Source organism: Portunus trituberculatus, chromosome 22 (genome assembly GCF_017591435.1).
Source record: "Portunus trituberculatus isolate SZX2019 chromosome 22, ASM1759143v1, whole genome shotgun sequence".
Lineage (NCBI taxonomy): Eukaryota > Metazoa > Arthropoda > Malacostraca > Decapoda > Portunidae > Portunus > Portunus trituberculatus.
The window spans coordinates 9,980,276-10,006,086 of NC_059276.1; the positions used below are offsets into that span (position 1 = coordinate 9,980,276).

Here is a 25,811-nt window from a genome sequence, read left to right on the forward strand (position 1 = left end):
TCTCTCCTTTCCTTTTATTTCTTTTTTCTTCTCTTCTCTTCACTTTTCTTTTTACTTTTTCTATTCTTCTCTTCTCTTCTCTTCTCTTCTCTCTCTCTCTCTCTCTCTCTCTCCATCACTCACCATTAATCCCTTTCACTCTCCTCTTTATCACAGCTTCACCTTCATCACCATCTCTCACCATCCACTCCTCTCCTCCTCTCACCATCTCCTCTTCCTCCTTCACCATACATTTCTTCAGTTCATTAATCTTCCCCTTTTTCCTGCTTCCTTCCTTCCTTGTCCTCCCTCTCCCCATCTTTATCATCGTTACTGTCTCCTTTTTCACTTTTTGATCCTATGGTCAGACGTATACATTACTCTTGTTCCTCTTCTTCCTCTTCCTTTTCTCTTTTTTCTGTATTCTTTCACCTTCTTATTTCTAGTTTTGCTTCCATTTCCTTCTCTCTCTTCTCTTCTTTTATCTTATTTCTTCCTTTTCTCTTCTTCGTCTTCCCCTGGTGTGCTTGTTCTCATTTTTATTTGTTTCTTATCTTTCTGGTTCTCCTTCTTTCTCCTCCTTCTATTTCTTCTTTCTCTTGTTTTCATTCTTGTTATTCTTCTAATTATTGTTACTCTTGTTAATTTCAATACTTATTTTCTTGTTTTTGTTCTTCATCTACAACTTTTCGTCTCCGTTCTCCCTTTCATTTCAATCAGTCATTATTGTTCCTGTTCTTGTTATTTCCCTTTTATTCTTCTTCTTTTCTCCTTCTTCTGCTATTACTACTACTTCTTCAATCTCTCCCTCTCTATCTCCACCATCTTCCTTTTCCTCTTATTATTTTGTTCTTGTTCTTGTTATTCTTTTTCTTCTCTTCTTTTATCTTTCTTCTACTATTACTACTACTTCTTCAACCCCTCCTTTCCTACCTCCATCATTTTTTTCCTTCTCTTCCTCCTCCTCCTTCTCATTTCAAAGGCTGTCACTTCTTGTTCCTGTTCTTGTTATTGTTTATTTTTCTCTTTCTTTCTCCTTCTACTATTACAACAACTTCTTCAATTTCTTCCCTACCTCCACCGTCCTCCTTCTTCTCCTCCTCCTCCTCCTACACACAGTTAATCCCTTATCTCGCCTTCCCTTCGCCTCTCTCAACACTAAGACTCTCGTTTTCCTTACAGCGGATTCCAGTTTCCTCTTGGCCAACGCTCAGATCGTAGACTATCCCATTGTTTACTGCAATGAGTCCTTCTGCAAAATTGCCGGTTACAACAGAGCGGAGGTGAGTACGAGGCTCTCAAGTGGTTGTGTTTCTAGTGTCTGTTAGTGTTTGGATTGTACTGCCTTGTTCTTCTTTCTAGTTGACTCTTATGCTTTTCTTGCCCTTCCTTGTGTTTGTGTGAGTGTGTGTTGTGATACCTTGTGATTGTATCGTTTTGCTTCTGTTTGTTGTGTATGTGTGTATGTGTTTGGATACGTGTGTGGGGATAAAAAGGTGCTTGTGTTTGTGTGTGTGTGTGTGTGTGTGTGTGTGTGTGTGTGTGTGTGTGTGTGTGTGTGTGTGTGTGTGTGTGTGTGTGTGTGTGTGTGTGTGTGTGTGTGTGTGTGTGTGTGGGTACGTTTCCCCAAGGTTTGTCTCTCTTTCTTCACGTTTTACTGCAGGAGTGATGGGTGAGACACTTGAAAAGATGAATTGGACGTGTGTTGTGGTTTTATGGGGGTTCAGAGATAGTTGTGAGGACCAAACTAGCCTCCTTACTCCTCTCCTTCTCTCCCTCTCTTTCTCTATCTCCTAATATCCAGACTCATCCACTTCTAACACCCATACTTAACCCCCAAGTTCCTCCACCTACCCACACGTATCCACAAACTATAGAAGGCAAATTTATACCCTCAACACAATTTAATCTTCAAAACCTCCCAGCTGTGATACCAGGCAGAGCTTCGAGCGAGGCAATTAACAAGCAGGTAGCCGTGAGTTCACACCTGTTCTGGCAAGGAGCATGCAAATCGCACACAGCTCACCTGAATACCTTACCTTGCCGCAAACACCATTATGAAACACCAACCCTGCTTCTACACCCTCCACACGCTTCACCACCACCACCACAACCACCACCACCACCTGAGACTACAAAGGAACAGAAAACGGGGCTAGGAGGGGGAATGTTAACGCCTGGAATAGTGAAAACAGAGAGGAAAGAAGAGGAGTATTTCTCAGGACAGCCACCAATCTGCTCTGCTCGCATTTCACGCCAGACCATAAAGGTTTGCTCAATAAGGGAAAGAGAGAGGAGTAAGAGGGAGCTTGTGTGCTGACTAGTAAAAGAGAGGAAGAATTTAAAGACAAAGAACGTGGAAACTTCGATAATGTGTACACAGAAATATAGAAACACAGAGACAGACTAGAAAGAGCATAAAGATTTGCTTCATAAGGGAAAGACAGGAGTGAGAGGGAGTTTGAGCGATGACTAGTAAAGGAGTGGAAGAATTTAAAGACAAAGAACGTGGAAACTTGGAAAATGTGTTTACAGAGATACAGAAACACAGAGACAGACTAGAAAGAGTATAAAGATTTACTCAATAAGGGAAAGAGAGAGGAGCAATATGGAGTTTGAGTGCTGACTAGTAAAAGAGATGAATTCAAAGCTAGAGAAGGTGGAAACTTGGAAAATGTATAGAGAAACACAGACAGAGAAAAGACAACGAGACAAAGACATAGATAGATAGATAAATACACAGACAGACAGACAGACAGACAGACAGACATGCAAGCAGGCAGACAGACACACAATAGGAGAGAAAGGAAAGAGGAAAATGTGAAGGAATGAAAGGGTGCGTGGGAAGAATAAGCAAAAATGCGAAATTGGGACGAGGGTGAAGGAAATAGAAAAGGTGGAGCAGGAATGAGAGTGTGAGTGTGAGTGAGAGAGTGAAAGGAGAGAGAGGGAGAGAGGGAGAGCGAATCAATCTATAAATTCTCGAAAAAAAAAATTATGGAATGATTCGAGAAAATACAAATTGATAACTAATTGAATGACTGACTGACGGACGGATTGACTGACTGACTAACATATTGACTGACTGACTGACTGACTGACTGACCAAACACCTAAAATTACAATCTAACTGACTGACTGAATAAATAAATCAATAAACAAGTGAATAAATAGATAAACAAACATTCCCAACCTCACTAACCTCACAAACTTACAAAAAACGAAAAAACAAGAAAAATCAACACAACCTCACATTTACTTTAGTCACTCATCAAAACACGATTAAAATTATGAAAGAAAACGAATGTCAAAAAAATAGAAAGGTGAGGTGAGGCGCGGGGCGAGGCCAGGGGTGGGCGGGGCAGTTTAGGGCGGGGTTAGAGTGGGCGGGGATGGGCGGGGTGGGCGGGGGTAAGGAACGGGCGTGGCAGAGCAAGAAAGGGTGGGGATTAAAGAGGTGAGGTGGATAGGTAGGGGAGGGGGAGAGAGAGAGAGAGAGAGAGAGAGAGAGAGAGAGAGAGAGAGAGAGAGAGCAGACACCCATAACAATGACACACAAAAAGATAAAAAGAAAAAAGAAAAATAAATCAATGAAAAAAAAACAATGAAAAAGAATCAAAACAGGATGATAGATAGAAGGAAGATGATAAAGAAAGGAACAGAGAGAAGGATAGAGACTTCCTTTACATAGACAGAGAAACACGTGGTTAATCCTTTATACCCTTTGTGGAAATGACAATACAAAGAAAGCAAATGACAATAGGAATAAGACAAACAAGATAAATGATAAGAGGAAAGGAAAGGAAGAAAAAAAAGGAAAAACAATAATATGGATGATAAAAATGAAAGAAAAGAGGAAAAGAAAGAAAAAAACAAGATGAATGATAAAAAGAAAAGAAAAGAAGGAAATGATAGAAAAGTAAAAGAAAATAAGAAAAAAGAAAAATGAGAAGAAGAAAAATTACCCCAGAAAAAGGTTAAATGACAAAAAAAAATTAAATATCAATAAAATAAATGAAAAAGAGAAAAATGAGCAAGAAAATAAAGAAAAGTAAAGGATAACATAAGAAAGATTACTTGAGCCGTCTGTATTGTAATGTAGTCAATTAATAATGTAGGGAATGAAGTCAGAAATGCTCTTAAGAACTGAGCTGCGCAGATTACAGAAGCGTTAACTCAGAGTCTGTTAAACCTTGCTGTGTGTGTGTGTGTGTGTGTGTGTGTGTGTGTGTGTGTGTGTGTGTGTGTGTGTGTGTGTGTGTGTGTGTGTGTGTGTGTGTGTGTGTGTGTGTGTGTGTGTGTGTGTGAAATGCTTGCTTTACTAACGATGAAGATAACGAAGATTACAACAACAAAAACAACAACAACAACAATAATAACAACAATAACAATAACAACAACAATAACAACAACAATCATAGAGGAAAAGATGAAAGGAAAGATAAAAGAGAAGAAAAGGAGAAAGAAAACACAAAAACAAACGGAGGAAAAGGATAATGAGGATAACAACAATATTAATGACAATAAAAGAGAAGAAAATAAAAAAAGCTGACAAAAATATAAAATGCAAAAGGAGAAAAAGAAAAAAAAGAAAACAAAACACTAAAACTTATAAGATATTTTAATAAACCACCACCACCACCACCACCACCACCATCACCACCACCACCACCACCACCATCACCACCACCACCACCACTACCACCATCACTACCACCTCCACCACCACCACCACCACCACTGTTCCTCTCCTCCATATTCCCTTTCCTCCCATTTTTTCCTTTCCTCTTCTTTTTTCCTCTTTTTCTTTCTTTCTATGCAGCTTCCATCTCTCTCTCTCTCTCTCTCTCTCTCTCTCTCTCTCTCTCTCTCTCTCTCTCTCTCTCTCTCTCTGTCGTCCAGATCCTTCCATCCCACGCAGACTCCCAAGCTGTAATCCTCCTCCTCCTCCTCCTCCTCCTCCTCCTCCTCCTCCTCCTCCTCCTCCTCCTCCTCCTCCTCCTCCTCCTCCTCCTCCTCCTCCTCCTCCTCCTCCTCCTCCTCCCTCCTCCTCCTCCTCCTCCTCCTCCTCCTCCTCCTCCTCCTCCTCCTCCTCCTCCTCCTCCTCCTCCTCCTCCTCCTCCTCCTCCTCCTCCTCCTCTTCCTCCTCCTCCTCTTCCTCCTCCTCCTCCCGGGCGAAGCAGGTGTCAGAACAAGGCGGAAGAGAGACAGAAACAGAGAATAACAGAGATGAATGAGAGGAGAGACAGAGACAGCGATGAAGAAGGGAGAAGATTAATGAGAGAGAGAGAGAGAGAGAGAGAGAGAGAGAGAGAGAGAGAGAGAGAGAGAGAGAGAGAGAGAGAGAGAGAGAGAGAGAGAGAGAGAGAGAGAGAGAGAGAGAGAGAGAGAGAGAGAAAATTAAAGTGGGATAATATTAATCTTTGCTCAGATTTCCCCAAGGATATTCTCTCTCTCTCTCTCTCTCTCTCTCTCTCTCTCTCTCTCTCTCTCTCTCTCTTCTAAACCATGAAAAATTGCAGTTTAGTTTGTTATGTCAGAGAGAGAGAGAGAGAGAGAGAGAGAGAGAGAGAGAGAGAGAGAGAGAGAGAGAGAGAGAGAGAGAGAGAGAGAGAGAGAGAGAGAGAGAGAGAGAGAGAGAGAGAGAGAGAGAGAGAGAGAGAGAGAGAGTTATCGTCAGTTGCCTTGTCTTCACTACGCTCTGGTGTGCAAGAAGAGGAGGAGGAGGAGGAGGAAGAGAGGAAGAAGAGAAGAGGAGGAGGAGGAGGAGGAGGAGGAGGAGGAGGAGGAGGAAAGAAGGGTTGCGTGGCTTCCTCATGATTTAATTTCTCCACCATGATTATTATTGGAGAGAGAGAGAGAGAGAGAGAGAGAGAGAGTATTATCTACACATCTGAGCACTCTTTCGTTACCTGGTCGGCCATATTGACAGTTACCTGGGACCCTTGGCAGGTAATTAAGATCGTGACAGGTAGGCAGGTGAGCGCTGAGAAAGAGGATGTAGAGTTATCTTTCTTCTTTCTCTCTTTTTTTCTCTTTTCACAACTGTATCTTCCGGTAACATGCGTCTACCCTCTTGCTCTCTCTCTCTCTCTCTCTCTCTCTCTCTCTCTCTCTCTCTCTCTCTCTCTCTCTCTCTCTCTCTCTCTCTCTCTCTTACAATCAATGCATGTTCTCACAGTCTTGTCTTTCTACCTGTCAATCCTAGCCAATATTTTACCTCTCTCTCTCTCTCTCTCTCTCTCTCTCTCTCTCTCTCTCTCTCTCTCTCTCTCTCTCTCTCTCTCTCTCTCTCTCTCTCTCTCTCTCTCTCTCTCTCTCTCTCTCTCTCTCTCTCTCTCTCTCTCTCTCTCTCTCTCTCTGTCTTCCTTGTTCCTTTTCTTCTATTTTATATCTAACCTTTTTTGTCTTCCTTTCTTCTCTTATCTTCTTCTTTCTTCTCTCCTTTACTCTGTTTCTTTCTTAGTTCTTTTCTCTTTATATCTGTTTTATGTATTGCATTTTTTCTGGTTCCGACTGTCTTTCTGTTATCTCTATTCCTTCCTTCTTCTCTTTTCGTCTCTGTTTTTCTATTGTCTCTATTCTTTCTTTATTCTGTTCTCTCTGTTTTTGTTTATCCTCTTTTCTTTATCCATCTCAATATCATCGTGTCTATTTTCTCTTTCTCATCTACTGCATCGTTTCTACTTTCTACTGTCTTTATTATCTCTATTCTTTCCTTCTTTTCTCTCCGTCTTCTTCTTTATCTTCATCCATCTCAATCGCATGCGTCTGTCTTCTATCTCTACACTATCAGCCAGTCTCCTCTACAGCCTTTTCTATCGTCATTCATCTCAATTATACCGCCTCTTCCGCCCTTTCTCTACCATTAGTTGTCCTATCCACACCCCTTTTGTCTTCATCTAAATCGCCACCTTGTTTTTTCTGTATCTCCTTATTTTTGTCTTCATTTTTAGCTATTTTGCTATTTCCTATACATTTTCAGTCTTGGTTTAGTTAATTATAGTATTGTTTTCTTTATATTGTCAGTAATAACTTTTTTTTTTTTATTTAAGTCAGCCTCCTTTGTCTTGATTTTTCTACACTTTTTCTGTCTTGCTCTAAATCATTCGTATTGTTTTCCTTCATATCGTCAATAATAACTTTTTTTCACCTAACAGTCAGCTTCACTTTATCTTCGTCTATGTAATCCTGTACTCCTTTTTCTCCTCTGTACTGTCAACCTTACCTTTCCATTCTCCACCTCCATTTCAATAACATATTCTTTACTGCATCTTTCACCGTGCCTCCCTTCACTACCCCGTCTACCATCATCTATCTAATTCACCATCTGCAGTGTTTTTACCTCTATACAGCCGGCCTCCCCTCAACGCCCAATTTATCACCATCTATCTTGCACCGTTTCTTTCACCTGCCAAAACTTTTCCTCCCAGTCCCAGCCTACAGCACGCCCGGTTACTGCCCGTTCTCTGTGTACTCTTACGTCCGTATTTAGAAACGCTTTGCTCTCTCACCACGACTATTTTCCAAGGCCACAGTGATGATTAGCTGGGTTTTCAAGAGTGTTTCTCCAGTTAATGATGCAGAAATCTTGTCACTCTGCCTCTAGAACCGTAAAAACACCTTAGCAACGCTCTTCTCTCTCACCACGACTGTTTTCCAAAGCTACGGAGATGATGAGCGAGGTTTTCAAGAGTGTTTCTCCAGTTGATAATGCAGAAATCTTGTCACTCTGTCTCTAGAACAGTAAAAACACTTAAAAAACGCTATTATCTCTCACCACGACTATTTTCCAAGGCCACAGTGATGACTAGAGGGATTTTCAAGAGTGTTTCTCCAGTTAACAATGTAGAAATCTTGTCACTCTGCCTCTAGAACCTTAAAAAAACATGCAAATTCAAATAAAGCCTCTTGCAATAGCGGAGGTGAAGCAGAGAAGTGTTTGAGAAGACGAGCCTTGGTCACTGCGGCAAGGCAACGGTAAATACAATAAAAACAACGCATAATAGAAGGCTTGGAACGCTCACAACGGGGAGAGGGGAGGGCGAAACTGCAGCATTTAATATTAGACCTCGTAAAAAAACAACTAGTCTTGCAACGTCCTCGCTTTAATGCTGCAATAAAGCCCAGACAATTTAACTCTTCAGGCAATAGGAATTCATAAACTAGAGGAATTAAGAAGCAGGTGGAAAGGGAGACTATGCAGGGTCACGTAGGGGAGAAAAGACAAGAACAGCAATAAAAGAACCGAAAAGAAGGGGAGTCAGAAATCAAGGAAGACAGAACCAGGCAGGTGAAAAGGAAAAGGAAGAACCACATGGAAGATTAGAGAAGATAAGAACAGTAACAAGGGAAGAACCAGAAGGAAAGGATGTCTAGAACCAAATAGGACAAAACCAAGTAAGGAAAAAACAGGAAAATGAAGAACCCAGGCAAGAAAGAACCAGGAATTAGAACCCCATGGAAAAACGTAGGGAAGAACCGGACAAGGACAGTATCAGAGAACCAAGACAGAACTAGGCAAAGAAAAAAAACAGGAAAATGCAGAACCTAGGCAAGAAAGAACCAATGAAAAAGAAGAACCACATGGAAAGAGTAGGAGGGAGAACCACGCAGGGCAGAACCAGATTAGAACAGTACCAGAGAGAGAACCAGAAAGAGAGGAGTCTAAAACTCAAAAGGACAGAACCAAGTAAGGAAAAACAGGAAAAAAGAACCAAGGAAAAAGAAGAACCACTGAAAAGAATGTATAGAGAGAGAACCACGTATAACAGAACCAGGCAAGGACAGTATCAAAAGAACCAGAAGAAATAGAAGTCTAAAACCCAGAGAGAGAACCAGAAGAGAGTCTAAGAACCAAAGCAGAACCAGGTAAGGAAAAACAAATAAGAACCAAGAGGAATAGTTTAGGATACCCCACAAAGGACACGGCAAGGATGTCCCAAAGGATTTTTCAATTTTTTTTTTGCATATTAACGCCACAAATAGCTCCACCCTTCGCTTCAGAACGCTTAAACGCTTCGGGATGGCGAGAAAAATAGAAAATGCATGGAAAAGTTAACTGAGTAAAATGCCACTTGTAATTATCTTGCCCCCAGAAAACTTTAACCCTTGGGAGAGTAAAAGCGTGTGTGTGTGTGTGTGTGTGTGTGTGTGAGTGAATGAAAAAAAAAAAAAAAATTAAGTGGAAAAAGGCGTCGCTCATAATTAGAAGGTGTGAAAAACGTGAATGTTCCAACGAAAAATTTTAACTGCTGGTCCAAAAAAAGGTGAAAAATAAAGCTGAGGAACTCTCGTCACATAACAGCAAGTCAGAAAGTTTGAAGCGCATAATAAAAAAAAAGGAGTTTAAGCGAAGTAGAAACATATTTTACTAAACACTTTATGAGTAATGAGGAAAGAAATGTCGCTTTTCATATTAGAGAGAGAGAGAGAGAGAGAGAGAGAGAGAGAGAGAGAGAGAGAGAGAGAGAGAGAGAGAGAGAGAGAGAGAGAGAGAGAGAGATAGAGAGAGAGAGAGAGAGAGAGAGAGAGAGAGAGAGAGAGAGAGAGAGAGTTTAAAATTGTCGAGAGAGAGATTTGAAGGCAAGAGAGAGCTTTTCATATTTGAAGGCAAGAATTATGTTTAGATGAGAGAGAGAGAGAGAGAGAGAGAGAGAGAGAGAGAGAGAGAGAGAGAGAGAGAGACCGTCACCCCTCAAGTCACGCAGTACAGGTAAGATTTATGAGGTAATCACACCTGTCTTACCTTGTCGTGTCCTTTGCATGTCATCTAATTAATAACGAGGAAAGGTGAAGTGCAAATCCCTTCCTTCCTTCCTTCCTTCCTTCCTTTCCTTCCCTCCTTCCTGCCTTTTTTCCTTCTTTCCTTCCTTTCTTTCCTTCTTTCTTCCTTCTTTCCTTCCTTCCTTCATTCATTCATTCATTCATTCCTTCCTTCCTTCCTTCCTTTCTGCCTTTTTTCCTTCTTTCCTTCCTTCCTTCCTTTCTTTCTTCCTTGTTTACCTACTGTCTTCTTCCTCCTCCTTTTTATCGCCTTCATTTTCTCCTGTTCCATTTATAATTTCTTTATCTCCATTCCTACTCTTCCTCCTCCTCTTCTGTGTTCTATTTTTCCTTATCCATCTTTCTTATTTTTCATCCTTGCTCTTGTTTCTATTCCTACTTTTCTTTCCTCCAATTTGATTTTCTTTCTTCTTTTTCTCCTTACTCTTCTTCCTTTCATTATTCTATTTTTTACTGTTCATTCCTACTCCTATCTATTTCTCTGTTTTATTTTCCTTATACTCATTTCTTTCTATTTTCCTTCACTTTCTTCCCTTTCTGTCCTCGTTCCTCCTTCCTTTCATTTTTTTTCTCGTCTTCTAACTCCACCGCACTTAGTTTCTCTCCTATTCTCCTCCTTTTCCTCTCCCACCTATCTTTTTTCCCGCTCCTCTAACTTCCACACTCCTGCTCCTCCTCCTCCTTGCATCCACTTTCAAGAACAGCTCATCAACACTACATCCTTTCATCGCTCTTTTTTTCCACTTGCTATTCGCCTCTTGTTGAACACTGCCTCTAGTTCATCCGGTCCCGTCTCTTCCTTCAAAGCAACTTCAGGAATCTCAAAAGTCTTTAGCACCCAGGGAAGTGGTAGGAGTAGATGGAGGGGTGGGGGAAGGGAAGGGGTGGGTGAGGGCAAGGGGTGAGGAGGGAAACGGGGAGTGAATCTAATTTCTCTTGCATAAACGCAGCGCAAACAGAAACTATGTCAGAGATTAACATTCTCTCTCTCTCTCTCTCTCTCTCTCTCTCTCTCTCTCTCTCTCTCTCTCTCTCTCTCTCTCCTAGGACAGAATCTCCCAGCAACTGGCTCGCTTCTTCCTCTTCTTCCTCCTCATGCGCTTCCTATCTCCCTCACCGAGCAACTGACTTCCTCCTCTTCCTCCTCCTCCTCCTCCTCCTCTTCTTCCTCTTCTAGCCCGCCCGCCATTACCACTCCTCCTCCCGCTCGCTCTCTCCCTCTCTGAACTCTCTCTCTCTTACTACGTCACACTCTAGCCAGTCCTCCTCCTCCTCCTCCTCCTCCTTCACTAGCCTCACAGCAGCACACTCCTTCCTCTCCACTAACGCCCTTCCGCCTTCTTCCTGCTGCCATTACCGTCCTACCTCTCTCCCACTGCATCTAAGCGACTCTCCCACGTGAAAGCCATCTATGATATTCCAGTATATTTCAACATCCTCGTTTTTCTTCATGTGTCTTTTCTCCAATGGTAAAATGTTCTCAGTGACAACTATAAACAATCGCCAGTTTTTATTTGTACAAACGTTACATTTTCTACTGATTCCTACCATTAAGACAACCATCAGAACGCACACTGGCGTCTTTTTTCTTCTTTTTGTTCTTCACGGTTCTATGAAGTAATGTTTTTCTCCTAGTTTTCTTCGGATTTTACTGTTTCAAACACCTACTCTGTCTCTCTATTCTTACAAACACAAACTTCTATATTTATTGCTACTCTGATGACGCCTACCACACACACATGCACACACACACACACACACACACACACACACACACACACACACACACACACACACACACACACACACACACACACACACTAAACCTTGTCTTCTCATCTTTCTTTTCTTTGTCTTTCACTATTTTCAAGTAAAAATCTTCAATAACAACATTTTCTCTTAATTTTCTTCATAGGATTCTACAGTTTCACACATTTATCCTGTCCCTCTATTCCTACAAACGCAGACTTCCCTACTTATTGACGACATGCACCAATATTTACACAGACACACACACTAAACACTTTATCCTGATTTTCTTCATAGGACTGTACAATTTCACACACCTATCGCGTCATTTTACTCCTAGAAACTCAAACTTCCATGCTTACTCCTACTCTGACCACGTCCACCACTTACACACACACTAAGAACACTAAGCGCTCTCTCCTCCGTCAGGTGATGCAGAAGTCATGCCGCTGCAGCTTCATGTACGGGGAGCTGACGGACAAGGAGACCATATCCCGGATAGAGCAGTGTCTCGAGAACCAGCAACAAGACCAGTTCGAGATCCTCCTCTACAAGAAGAACCGTGAGTCGCCATCGCTTCTTGGGGCTTTGTTGGAGTGTTAGGGAGTGCCTTGTCTTGTCCTCACTGCGGGATATCTCAAGGGGGCTGCTGACTATGTGTCCACTCATGTTTATCTTTAGGAGGTTCTGATAGTGATTATGCTGCTTCCTGAGATCTATGCGGTGCATTATGCTGTGTCCGGGTAATTTTATGGGGGGATTATGCTGTTTCAGGGCACTATTTGGATATTTATGATGCTTCTAGGGCATTATTTGGGTGTTTATGCTTTATTGGGGCACTGAAGGGTGTGTATGCTTAGTCCAGGGCAGTGAAGGGTTGTTTATGCTCTATCCGGGGGAACGCTGTGTTTATACTCAATACCGGGGCCAATGTCAAGGCTCATGCTCTCTCTCGGAATGGAATTGGATGTTTATGCTCTGTTCGGGGAGCCTCTGAGGTACCAATGTTCCGCCCAGGGTTGCCTATGATCCCCTGGGGTGTTCTGGTGTTGCGGTTCGGGTGTGGTGGTGTAGCTGTGGTGGTGTTGTCTCCAAGATGGCTGTGCTAATTCTGGGAGTCTAGTTTGGTGTCGTGGCTGGTGTTTGCTTGGGTTTTGGTGGTGTTAGTGGTGCTGAGCGGTGTTGACAGGATCTCTAGGGGAGACGTGTTTAGAGAGTGATGGATGGTGAGGAATATGTGGTGATGAGATGGTGAGGTGTGTGTGTGTGTGTGTGTGTGTGTGTGTGTGTGTGTGTGTGTGTGTGTGTGTGTGTGTGTGTGTGTGTGGACTTAATTATCCCACTTCGCTGCCACCATTTAACTCCGGTATTTAATCGAGGCCTGCTTAGTATTCACACCCTGACAATTGCTCTTCGCCATTCGAGCTTCTGTAATGACTAAAAACTTCAACCTGTTTGGGGACTGGCACCTCAGTGGGCCTTTCATCTTATTTTTCTCTTCAATCAGTATTTGTTGTCCCCTTGGCTGGGTTTCACTATTACATAAAAAAAGAAAGAAGAAATTGAAGGAAGACAAGGAGTGAAGGGTGAAGGGAGAAGGTAAAGGGAGAGACAAGGTGGCATTAAGAACAGTACCCTTTATCAATCACCCTATTACCCTTTCACCCTTTCTCCTGTCCACCCCCAAGACAAGACAGGTGTGATAGCTTCGTTGATCACTGTCCCAAATTAACTGCTGTCCTTATCGATTTACGACTGGACAGGTGAACTCAGGTGAGCTTGAAGGACCTGAGTGAGTAGTGAGTGAGTGAGTGAGTAAGTGAGTGAGTGAGTGAATGAGTGAGTGAGTGGTATGCTTAGTAAGTGGGTGAGGAGAGTGCATATGCTTGTTGAGCGGACACACCAACATTCAATATGCTTGGTGAGTGGGACGAAGATCAGTCACTACGCTTACTGAGTGGGTAAGGGAAGGGTTAATATACTCCGTGAGTGGGTGAGGGAAGGGTAGGGAGAGGATAGTGAGGAAGAAGCAGGAGTCAATATGCTTACCGAGTGGGTGAGGAAAGCGGCACTATGCTTGGTGAGTGGAACGGGCGGAAGCAGCAGTCAATACGCTTGATGAGTGGGGCAAGGACGGTCACTATGCTTACTGAGTGGGAAGAGAGGAAGCAGCAGTCACTATGCTTACCACGGGGCGAGCAGCGGATGTTAAAATGTTGTTAAGTCCTTGTGGTTCTAAAGTTTTGTTCTGGAAGTTTTGAAGTTGCAAGGAAATGAGCCGAGAGAGAGAGAGAGAGAGAGAGAGAGAGAGAGAGAGAGAGAGAGAGAGAGAGAGAGAGAGAGAGAGAGAGAGAGAGAGAGAGAGAGAGAGAGAGAGAGAGAGAGAGAGAGAGAGAGAGAGAGAGAGAGAGAGAGAGAGAGAGAGAGAGAGAGAGAGAGAGAGAGAGAGAGAGAGAGAGAGAGAGATAGAGATAGATAGATAAAGATAGATAGATAGAGAGGTTCATTTTGCTGGTGCGGGGTGAACCTTGTTATTACCAGTTCCTCTGACGTCCCTATGATGTGAGGCACCCCGCGGCTGTACACGCGGCGAGGTATCTTTACCCGGGAGTGAGTGCCATGGTGTGCGTCTCAGTCTGAGTGACGCACAAAGCAGGTCATAAGTCTTCCGTGAGTAGATTAATGTCGCGGTGATAAATCATGTTCTTCCGCTCTTTGCTTGTCATCAGAACTTGTGGCTAATCTTATAATGGTCCCGGTACAGTGAGTGATGGTGAGTGAGGGTGAATGACTGCCTGTCCTCACTGTCCTCACCATTGCTGCTCGCGTGTCCAGTGTTCCTTGAGGCAGACTCGAGCGGTAAAGATACCCTTGGGCCGCGGTGCACGGTGCCAGCAGAGGACGAGACAGTCTGCTTGGTGACTCACAAGGAACCACTCACTGACCCATCACACAATCAATGCTCACTCTCAATGTGCAGCACTGATAATTAGAGATGATGATGATGATGATGATGATGATGATGACAGAACAATTTGCATAAAGGTTCCTCCGCCAGACACTGTTCATGACACCCACCCACCCAGCCCCCAGCCCCCAGCCCTGCATGTAGGTCCCTCCCCCCCTGGCCCTCAGACCCCCGCAGGGAAAGCCTATTCACGAATTGGTCCCCAAAGTCCCAGTCCCCCGCCTCCCGGAACGCCGATTGCTCTGTGAACACCTTGAGTACCTGAGAGTAAGTCTTGTCTCACCTCACTGGATGTCTCGTCTCTTGTTCAAGTTCCTATAGGAATGTTTCTTGTACTAAATTTCACTTCACATTTCACAGTTTATAGAACCTTTACTTTCCTCACACCGCCCCATTTCTCCCTTTAGTCTCCCCTCCCTTCCTCTCCCCTACCCCTCCACACCTGCTCCATTTTCTCACCACCCTATTACTTCATTTATTCTCTCCTCCCTGCCCCTCCTCACCCCTCACCCCTCACCCCTCACCCCACCCCCCGCCGTGACACAAGGGGTCCTCCAGTAAGTGTACGCACCTTTACTCAGGTGTGAACTCGTGAACTTGTAACCTTTCTCAGTTCGATAATAGTCAACAGCTGTGTGATGGCGGGCTGTCCCTTGCCCTGTGCCCTGCCTAGCCCCTGACCTCTTCCCCCTACCCCCATGCTCCCTGTCTCCTGCCCCTTTTGTTCCTTCTCCCCTGCTCCACCACCCTCCCTCCTTCTCTCCTTTCTCCTCCCAACTATTTCTTAGAACCACGCCCCATCCATTGACTGTCCTCCCTTGTTCCTCCATTCACATCCCTCCCTCCTTAGCTCCACCCTTCCCTTTCCCTCCCTCCCTCCCTCCAACCCTCCCTCCCTCCCCACTCACTGTCTTAAGCTTGCTATTATACCTCCTTTGCAGATTCTAAGATGTTTTTGGCCCAACCAAGAGTAAAACCACGGGTAATTATCTCTGCCTGAGCCATGCCTCCTCCCAGCCCAAGCCGCCGCCACCACCACCCGCCCACCGTCCGCCACCAACAGTCATCTCCTCCAGCGCCTCCTGCGGGAGTTAGGACGCGTGGCAAGGGTTGTGGTGGTGGCGGCGGTAGGGCGTCTGTCTCTCGTTGTTGTGGGAGCCCTGCTAGGAGCGCCCACCCATCCCCGCCCGCCACGCCCGCTCCTCCCACCCACACCCACGGACTTTGCCATGTCGGATCCAGTGGGTGTGGGCGGCGAGGGTGGGCGGCGGGCGTGTAGTGTAGTGGTCGTGGCATGGTACCGGAGGCTTCGTTTGTAGTGCCCACTGGCCCTTCCCCTCCCTATCCCACCCTAGCACACGCCCCCCACGGCCCGCTAGACAGAAGATATACAGAGTTGCATTTTGCATTTGTGTGTATATCAGTCACAGTGATGCAAAGAGAGAAAGAGAGAGAGAAAGAGAGAGAACAGAGAGAGAAAAAGAGAGAGAAAATAATGGTGGTAACTAAAAGGATAATGAGAGATCCATTAGAGCACTTCCTGTAGCCACTGTCTGTAAATGGGCTGTATTCTTAATCGTCTGGGCGTCTTCTACCTATCATCAACACTGTTCTCGCCATTACAGGAACGGTTTAACAATTCTGCATCTCCATTGGTACAAAAATCAAACACAAACACTTACAAACACCACACAAATCATCTTTTTCAGACTATTACAGAGATGAGGTGTTTAAACTGTCGTGATTCTAGAAACAGTTCGTCACTTCTACATCTGTTTGACACAAGACAACGAGACGCTAGTCAAGCCAACACAGTCTTTGAGAAACAGTGGTTGTAATGGAATTTAAACTGTTCTCTTGATTCCAGTGGCTGTTTAACAAATCTACATCAGTAGAATAGCAAACAAACACACACAAACAGAGAGTAAATCAGCTAAGACTTCGAGAAACAGTGGTGAGAGAGCTAAGCGTTTCAGAATACAGTCTTAAATGTTTGCTGCGAAGGGTGGCATAACAAATCTTGTGAGGGCACGGAGCCTTTGCTGTCCCCGGCCGTGCATGTCCCCGGGGCGCAGCGAATCTGGCCCACCGCTTCCTTCTACGAGTACCTTTAGCTTAGTGGTGCCTCGCCTCTTGTTACCCGCGTGTGTGGCGGCTCCGCACACCACTAATCTGGCCCCATGTTCTCTCCACAGACAGCGGACTTCCAGGTAACGAAGATTCAGCCAATCACTTTATTTCTCTCTCTCTCTCTCTCCCTCTCTCTCTCTTTCTCTGTCTCATACTATTTCTCCCTCACGCCCTCTCCCCCTTCCTCGGCCTCACCTACGGCCCGAGGGAGCGTCCAGCATTGCAAAAACCTTCTCCTTATCCTGCAAATGTCTGCCGCTGCCTCCATCCTGCCTTCCTTCCTGCTTTCACTGCCTTCCTTCCTCCCTCATATCCTATTCTCTTGAGGATATTTGTTTGATCTCTCTCTCTCTCTCTCTCTCTCTCTCTCTCTCTCTCTCTCTCTCTCTCTCTCTCTCTCTCTCTCTCTCTCTCTCTCTCTCTCTCTCTCTCTCTCTCTCTCTCTCTCTCTCTCTCTCTCTCTCTCCATTTCGTTTGTTCCTTCTTATCCTTTTAAATTTCTTTCTCTACCTTCTTCATGTATATATTCTCTTAATTTCTCAAGTTACCAATTTCTCTCTCTCTCTCCCTCTCTCTCTCTCTCTCTCTCTCTCTCTCTCTCTCTCTCTCTCTCTCTCTCTCTCTCGTTTTTCCTTCCATCACGTCGCTCCTCGCCTTCCACTCAACGCTTCAATCCTCAATCCTCCGTCCACCTCCTTGCCATCACCGCTTCCTTCACATTCCACGCTGTTTGGAGGGTGTGGCTGTCGACCCTCCACCTCCACCACCACCACCGCTATCACTAAGGAGCCTTCCACCCTCCTCCTCCTCCTCCTCCTCGCCCCTCTCTTCCTCCTCCTCCAATCTCGTGTTTCCTTCAGCAATGAAATTCCCAGGATTTTTTTCCCTCCTCATTACCTGGCATTTGGTCACGTGACTTTCTCTCTCTCTCTCTCTCTCTCTCTCTCTCTCTCTCTCTCTCTCTCTCTCTCTCTCTCTCTCTCTCTCTCTCTCTCTCTCTCTCTCTCTCTCTCTCTCTCTCTCTCTCTCTCTCTCTCTCTCTCTCTCTCTCTCTCTCTCTCTCTCTCGTTATTATTTTTCTTTTCTCTGCCATCTTTTATTCTTTTATTTTCTTGTCTCCTCTCTTTTCCTATTTCTCGATTCCTTCATAACTCAGCTTATCGTCTCCCACTATTCCCCATATTTCATTCCTACTCTTATTTCGCCTTTTTCCTCCTCCTCCTCCTCCTCTTCCTCCTCCTCCTCCTCCTCCTCCTCCTCTTTCTCCTCCTCCTCTTTCTCCTCCTCCTCCTCCTCCTCCTCCTCCTCCTCCTCCTCCTCCTCCTCCTCCTCCTCCTCCTTTTAATTCGTACTCTTTATACTCATGTTTTATCTTCTACCTCCTTCGTTTTTCCTCATCCTTTTCTTTTCCTCTTCTCTTCTTCCTCTCCATGTCCTACTCTTCTCTCACCTCTTTCTTCCTCCTATTTTTCCTCTTTCTTTACAGTACATCCTTTTCTTCTTCCTTTATATCCTATTCTTTCAATTTACATTTCTATATTCTATCCAACATCTTCAAATTCAACTCCTCTTGTACCCTACGTCCTGTCACTTCCACCTCCACCTTACCTCCTCCACCTCCACCTTCCCTCGCGCTCCCCCCCATCAGGGTCGTGGCGGCGTGAGTGGATGGCCCCTCTGCCACGCCTCTGCAGTAGAAATTCTCTGCCAATAGCTCTTAGCCCAGTAAACCAAAAAGAACTCTCATTTATTTTGAAGAGCCAAGCGAGTTTTAACCTTTTTTTTCTCTTTTTTCCGTAGCAGCCATCAGGAATGTGTTCTCAGATACCTTGCATGTTATCTTTCTATTATTACTATTATTATTACTATTACTACAATTACTATTATGTTCCCATATGAAAAAGCTTACGCCCTTGAATACTTCTCAAACGCATCAGATGTGTATGTGTGTGTACGTGTATGTGTGTGTATGTATGTACGTGTGTCTACATCTGGACAAACACCCCCACTGCTTGTAGATGGTTAGCTGATGATGATAGTGATGACAATGAGGAGTGAGAGTCCCGCCAGCAGGAAAACACAGGTGTAGTAAGGATTATTAGTGTACTGTACCCTTAGCTTCCTCCCAGTGTCCCATAACCGGTTCTCGGCTTCCCCCCTCCCCGTACTACTTGGAAAACACTGACCTGGTATAAAAAATGCATGGAAAAAACGAAAAACTACTGCTGGAAAACTAATGAAGTGTTTGAACAGTACAGAAACTCGTATTAAAAAGATAAAATGTCCTTTGACACAGAGTTTTGCGTTTTTTATCACTCATACTTGCACCAGGTTAGCGTTTTGTCAATAGTACATAGTGTTTAGTCTAGAGCTAGTGTGGAGGCGCTGCTCCTAGGCGTGGCGCAGCTCTACAATGGCAGGAACATCGCCACACCAACACCTTCACCTCAGGACCCTCTTCCCTGCGTGCGTTCTGCTCTGCCTGGGTGCTGCACGGTGACTATAGCAACATACACACAAGCACACATAGCCACTAACACATACTGGTGGCAGAGGTGGGATACAACTGATAATAATGGTGGCAGTGGTAGGATATCAAGCCCCCCTCTCCCTATAAATACATCTTTACTATTCTCACATCCCTATGCACGTTGACTATAGCTACACACACACACATACACGCACACATAAGAACTATCCTATATTGGTGGCAGAGGTGGGACACAGCTACTAATATTGGTGGCAGTGGTAGGATGACAAGTTTCCTCCCCCTACACATACACCTTTACCCTTCCCACGTCCTTATCATCCCAGCAGGTGAGAGGCAGGCCAGGTGACGCCTAATTACCTTCACGGATCCCTGAAATTGCCGCGCTGCGTATGTGAGGTCATTGCAAGTCATTATATTATCTCCTATTATCCCTTGAAGGTCACGGACGCAAGGCAGATCAATGCAAAGAAAATACTACATAAAAAACACGTTGCGTATGTTATTTTATAATGAGAAACTAAAAAAAAAAATCTCAATATTAATTCATAAATAATAAATATTAATGAGGGGACAAGAAAGGATACGGTCAAAAATACGAGAAATTTAACCTACATGATAAAAAAAAAAATATTACAATTAACACGAAAATAAATGACAAAACTCGTTGAGAGAGAGAGAGAGAGAGAGAGAGAGAGAGAGAGAGAGGGTTGGGTAGACGGAGAGCATCGTTGGCTGCGTCACATACAATTTTCCTCGAGTCGTTAATCCACATCACGACAGCAGACAACCAGATTAGTCAGGACGAGGACAGGGAACGACCAGTGAGACGAGACCAGGGAGAGTGAGAGCGAGAGTGAGAAGGAGAGGAGAGGGAGAGGATGCTGAGAGGATGGGGGCGACTGATACGGAAAGACAAAGGGAGAGGAAGAGAAGAGTGTTTTCAGAAAGGAAGGTAGGAACGTAGGAAGAGAGAGGGTTTAGATAAGAGGCTGAAGAAAAGGAGAAGGTAAAAAGAAAACAAAGGAAGACAGAAGAAGAGGAGAAAGATATTAGGTAAAGGAGAAAGAAAAAAAGGTAACTAAAGGAAGAGAAAAGGCTGAAAAAAGGAAGAAGAGGAAGAAAAGAGTGAGAGGAAGAGACATTAGATAGAAATAACTAAAGGGAGAGGAAAGGTTGGGAGAGAAATATGTGAGAAATAGAAGGAGAGAGAAAGAAAAGAAGAAAATGGATGAGAAAAGGAGAGAAGTTACAGAATCAGAGAGCGAGAGAGAGCGAGAGAGAGAACGATAGAGAGAGAGAGAGAGAGAGAGACGAGCGGCGCCATATTCTCAGAGGGGACACATAAAAGTCTTGTTGCATTGCCTCGCCCCTTCAGCTCCCTCAATTCAAAGAGGAGGAGGAGGAGAAGGAAGAACAGTAGGAAACGAGCCTTTAAAGAACTATTCCCTCTTGCCTAACACTACAGCAGGAGGAGGAGAAGGAGGGGAAAGGTAAACAAGAGATGGAAGAGAGAGAAAAATGAGAAACAGAGAAAAACAGAAAGAAAATCAATCTCAAAGGACTTCCATTAACAAACCTAAGCAGACATAATTTAAAAATCCCTTCTTACTTAATGGCAAGGTAAAAACGCTCTTACAGGTGGGCCCAGGTGAGATGGGAGGGGCCTGGGAAGGGAGGAGGGTTCAGGTGAGGGAGTGAGCGGGCCAGGCATCAACAGGTAAACAGAGAGGCAGAGGAACAACCTCCTGCACCTTCACCTTTAAGTTGGCCCGCCAGCGTCCACCCTTGTGATAATACTTCCGTGGTGACCCCACACACCTGTCACTAATGAGCAGCGAACACACCTGGCCGGGGGAAAATACACCTGGCTCATAAAATAAAAGAAAAATCAGAAGAAATATACAAAAATGAGTTAGTTCCTTTAGGTCACGTGTAAAATAAGTTCGCCATTTCTATTGCTCCCCATATACCTGTACCTAATGAGGATTTGACACACATGGGCGGAGGAAAATACACCTGGCTCGTAAATTAAAAAGAATACTCAGAAGAAATATGAAAAAAAATGAGTTTGTTTAGGTCATGAAGAAAATAAGATTGTCATTGATATTATTTCCCACATACCTGGACCTAATGAGAATCTGACACACCTGGTAGGAGAAAAACACACCTGGCTGATAAAGTAAAAGAAAAGTCAGTAGAAATATGAAAAAATGGCTTAATTTCTTTAGGTCACCTGGAAAATAAGATTGTCATTTGTATTACTCCCCATATACCTGGACCTAATGAGAATCTGACACACCTGGCCGGAGGAAAAGAAAATACCACCAAAATGTCTAGAAATAACCTGACCTTTATTCATTTAACTAGGTTTAGTGAGCCTAGAGAGGATAATAAGACTGAAAACCTTAATTAATATCGGAAAAAATAAGCCGAAAAATAAGGATTAAAAAGTGAATGATGTCAGTTTTAGCTCCCAATTATTACACAATTTTCCTTTTAATTGTGATTGTTATTTTGCGTAAAGTTTCGATTTTTGTCTAGTCTACATTTTTATCACTGGTTTTCATTATTTCTCTTCTATTTGTCTGTTTATCGTACTTTGTTTTATAATTTTTCGTTCTTTTTCTTTCGCACTGTCGACATTTTTTTCTCTTATTTTGTTTCATTATTTGTTTTCATTTCTTTCACTTCTTTTATTTGGCTTCGCGACGTAAAATGGTCAACTGAAAAAGCATTACCTAAAAGTAACGCGGACAAAAAAACAGCTTAACGTTATTGGCCGCGCAGTGAACCCGATCAATTCCAACTCCTTTCAATTACCCGACAATTTTCCTTTTAACAACCTGAAGCTCTTATAATTTCCGGCTTTGTGACATTAAATAATATCCGAATGGTTAAACTTTCCCTAAATAAAACGCAATATAAAACAGCTTATCGTCCTTGGCCAGGTGGTAAAGCGTGCAGATTTCAAGGGCTTTCAATTATTAGACCAGAGTTTGTTCCATCACTTCAGCTTCGCAATATAGAATTAAGTGAAAACAATATGAAAAGAAAAGACAACTTGAATTTCTCTGCCAGTACATCTACCAAATTTCATATACTTTCACATACAATACTGCTTTTCCAACTAACTGTAGCCATTAACTGAAATAATATGAAAAGAAAAAGATAACTTGAATTTCTTTTTCCAGTACGTCCAGCAAATTCCACATACTTTCACATACCATACCAATTTTTTTTTCAACTAACTGAAACCATTAACTGAAACTCTATGAAAAGAAAAAGACGGCTTGAATATCTTTGCCAGTACATCCAGCAAATTTCATATACTCTTACATACAATACCGCCGAAGCCAGACACTATTCTATCACTATTCTATAACCTGAAGGAAATAGGTAAAATAGGTATAAAAACGCGATCTTAGCGTTCAAAGGCAGATACTTAATCACGCAAATTTCAACCGCTTTCAATTACGGGACCATTTTCCCTTCACCAACTGGTCGGGGTGGCAACATATGGTGGTTCTGAAGGTGGATGAAGGTCGGCAGGAGTGAAGGGCCTTGCGTGCGAGTGATGGGTGGCCAGGCGGCGTCCCCAGGTGAAGGTAATTACATGTGCCCAGGTACTGTGTTGCCATGGAGACAGGTCGCTCGATACCCTCCCCATCTCCCCCTCCTGCCCCCATCAGAAAGGCGTGATACATAGTGCGGTTGTTCTGGCCTGCCCCTTTGAATGTAGGCTACACTTGTTCCCTATTACTGCTATTATGCAACTGTCTCTGCCACTGTTACCTCTACTACCATTGCTGGTGTTTATGTTACTGTTATCACACTGACCCATAAACACTTATATTCTTAGTTTTACTGCTATTACCATCACTACTAACACTACTACCGTTACTTAGCATCAATTTCAACTAACTTGTACAACAACTACTACGATCATTGCTAGACTAACTCCATAAAACCTTCCCACACTCCCACACCAGTTCTCACACAGTCAAATCCCTAGAGGCAAAGACAAACCACACCACGAGAACCTGCTTTCCTCACCAACACTCCCCCAGCCTGTGTGAATTTTGTAGAGAGGGATCCAGAAAGGTGCGTGTCAGGAAGACTTGAATCAGATTATGGAGTGATGCTGTCTGAAGGGTTAATTACTTAAGACAGGCGCAGGAAAAGCCACACCTGTCAAGCACACACCTGTCCTACTCCTCGTCCTACTTCTGGCAATGTCCCACTGCCTCCCTTCTTGGTTCTCTTGATTCCTCGTCCTTCTCCTCCCCCTGACCCAGATACCTTACCGTCCCAACACTGCACCACACACTCTCCCCACTCCTGAATCTTCCCTCACGCCTCCTATCCATTTATCCTACCCACAAATCCTTTACTCCTCAAGCGTCCCTTCACCCACCGCACACAGCCCCTTCTAGTCACTCCTTCTGCAGGTACTAACTCCACTACCACCAACACTTGCCTTACAGGGACTCCATTATGGCTCCTCCTGCACATCGCGCCCATCAAGAACGAGAAGGACATTGTGGTGCTGTTCCTGTGCACTTTCAGGGACATCACGCCACTCAAACAACCCATCGAGGCCGAAGACTCCAGAGGTAAGAGGCTGACGACACGTGGGACACGAAATTGGGAGGGTGGGGACACACAAGACAAAAGTGGACACAGGTGGGAAGAAATCTGGATAGATGGGGACACATTTGGACAGATGGAAACAGGTGGACAAAGATGGACAGATGTTGGAGGATATCTGGACAGGTAGAAACAAGTAGAGATGGACACAGGTGGGAATAAATTGGAATAAAAGGGATAGGTAAGAACAAGTGGGTAAAATGGACATAGGTGAGATTGATTGGAATAGATTGCGATAAATTTGGACAGGTGGGGCACTGATGACAGAAAGTAGGACAGGTGGGAAAGATGCGGGCAGTAATTGAACAGGTGAAGTAGGTCACAAAAAATTGTGCACAGGTGGGAACAGATTGGGACAAATTGGACAGGTGAGACTTCCCAATCGGTATCTCACGTGTAGTAACTAAATAGTATAAAGGAAGTTACAAGAATTCATTAGACCTACACGTAGCAATCCCAGTATCTAGAGATCTTGACTTACATATTAGCAATTAATCTCAGTACACACACACACACACACACACACACACACACACACACACACACACACACACACACACACACACACACACACACACACACACACACACACACACACACATACAGAGAAGTGTCCGGATGGCGACGTGTAGAATTCAGGGTCACAACAATTAGCTTCCGGACACTATCATGCTAAACGACAGCTTTGGGACACGCTCATTAAATAAACTCCTTGTGCTGACACTCGTCTCCACATAATTACAACGTGACGTCCTGCCCCTTGTTGGTATAATTACAGCGGCTACAGAGGCTCCTGGAATGCTGAGGCGGGGCACGGGTTGGCTGGTTGGGCACATGCACGCACTCACTCAAGTTCATATTGTCATTAGAGCTTAACATTTGGGCACTAATAAGGACAGTTTTGACACTTGTAAAAATGTATTTTTAGGCCCTAAATATTTCAGCAGAGACACCAAACAACTTCCACTAGAGCCTGTTAAAAATGGTGAAGATAAGACAACGAGACATTTAAGAATACTGGACCTTAACACGGGCGTCACACTCAGGCCGCGGGACACAGTGTTGGTTGAGGGACAATACCAAAGGATATGGGACACTTTGGACCGCTGGGACAGAGTAGGACAAACTCCACCTGAAACTAATCCCCATAGGACATTGGAACAAAACCCCTTGGGAACAAAACTCTCTCGGAACAATATATCAAATTCTAACATGCATTACATCCAGCATACATCCAGCTTATCAAGACTCACATTGAGGAAGCTTCGTCTAAGGTGATTTTGAGCTTTTATCTAGCGGACATTTGGCCCGGGGTTTTGTTCAGACCTCCAGGGACACATCAGGGTTGCTGGGACCTAACCTGAGGAACTGGGACAAGGCTTGAGGCGGGATACAGCGTGTCATCAGCCTGGGGTATAGGGACAGACTGGGCTGGAGACATAGAGAGCTACGAGCTGCCATGACCTGGGGCGCTTGAGACAGGGATGTAGGCAAGGGCATGTGATGTGATGCAGGGACGAGGTTCAAGGCGTGTAGTTAGTCCTCCTGATGAGGGAGCAAGCGATCAGAGCCTCCTCCCTCAGCTGTGAGAGGCGCGGGCGGAGATGTGCCATGTCTAAGTGTGTGCAGGAGCCTTAGAATAGCCGCGCCGTAGTGTGGAGTTAGCGTGGTTGGCTGGCCTAACGTTCTCAGCTATTTCGTTCTAAAAGCATGCGCACCATCGCCCCCGTAGAGGTAATGACAACCACACATGGGCGACTCCACAGGTAAGCGAGGCGGGAAGCTCTACCCCTTGACAACTGGCGCCATTAGTATTCCCCATCAGGCGGTTCTCGCACGCCAAATTGGTAACCATCAGGAGTGAGTGAGGGAGAAGCAAGGGAGAGGCAAGGAAACACGCAACGCCTCCATCACTCGCTGATTCCACCTGTCACCTTCAATTTATATCTCCATTACCTGCCGAGCCACTGACCAGAATTATATGAACGGATGGAATTGCCTTGCTGACTGACTGACTGACTGACTGACTGCCTGACTGACCGGCGGCCCTTGGTGTGTGAC

General features: G+C 44.3%; 1 protein-coding gene across 1 annotated transcript in view; it reads left to right on the top strand.

Moving 5' to 3' along the window:
- The window catches only part of LOC123507319 (potassium voltage-gated channel protein eag-like), a 157,939-nt gene that overhangs the window by 100,109 nt on the left and 32,019 nt on the right, over window positions 1-25,811 (top strand). The window contains 4 exon segments of the mRNA XM_045260079.1: window positions 1,162-1,262; window positions 11,944-12,076; window positions 16,678-16,692; window positions 23,588-23,716. Coding sequence (XP_045116014.1) covers window positions 1,162-1,262; window positions 11,944-12,076; window positions 16,678-16,692; window positions 23,588-23,716 — 378 coding nt within the window.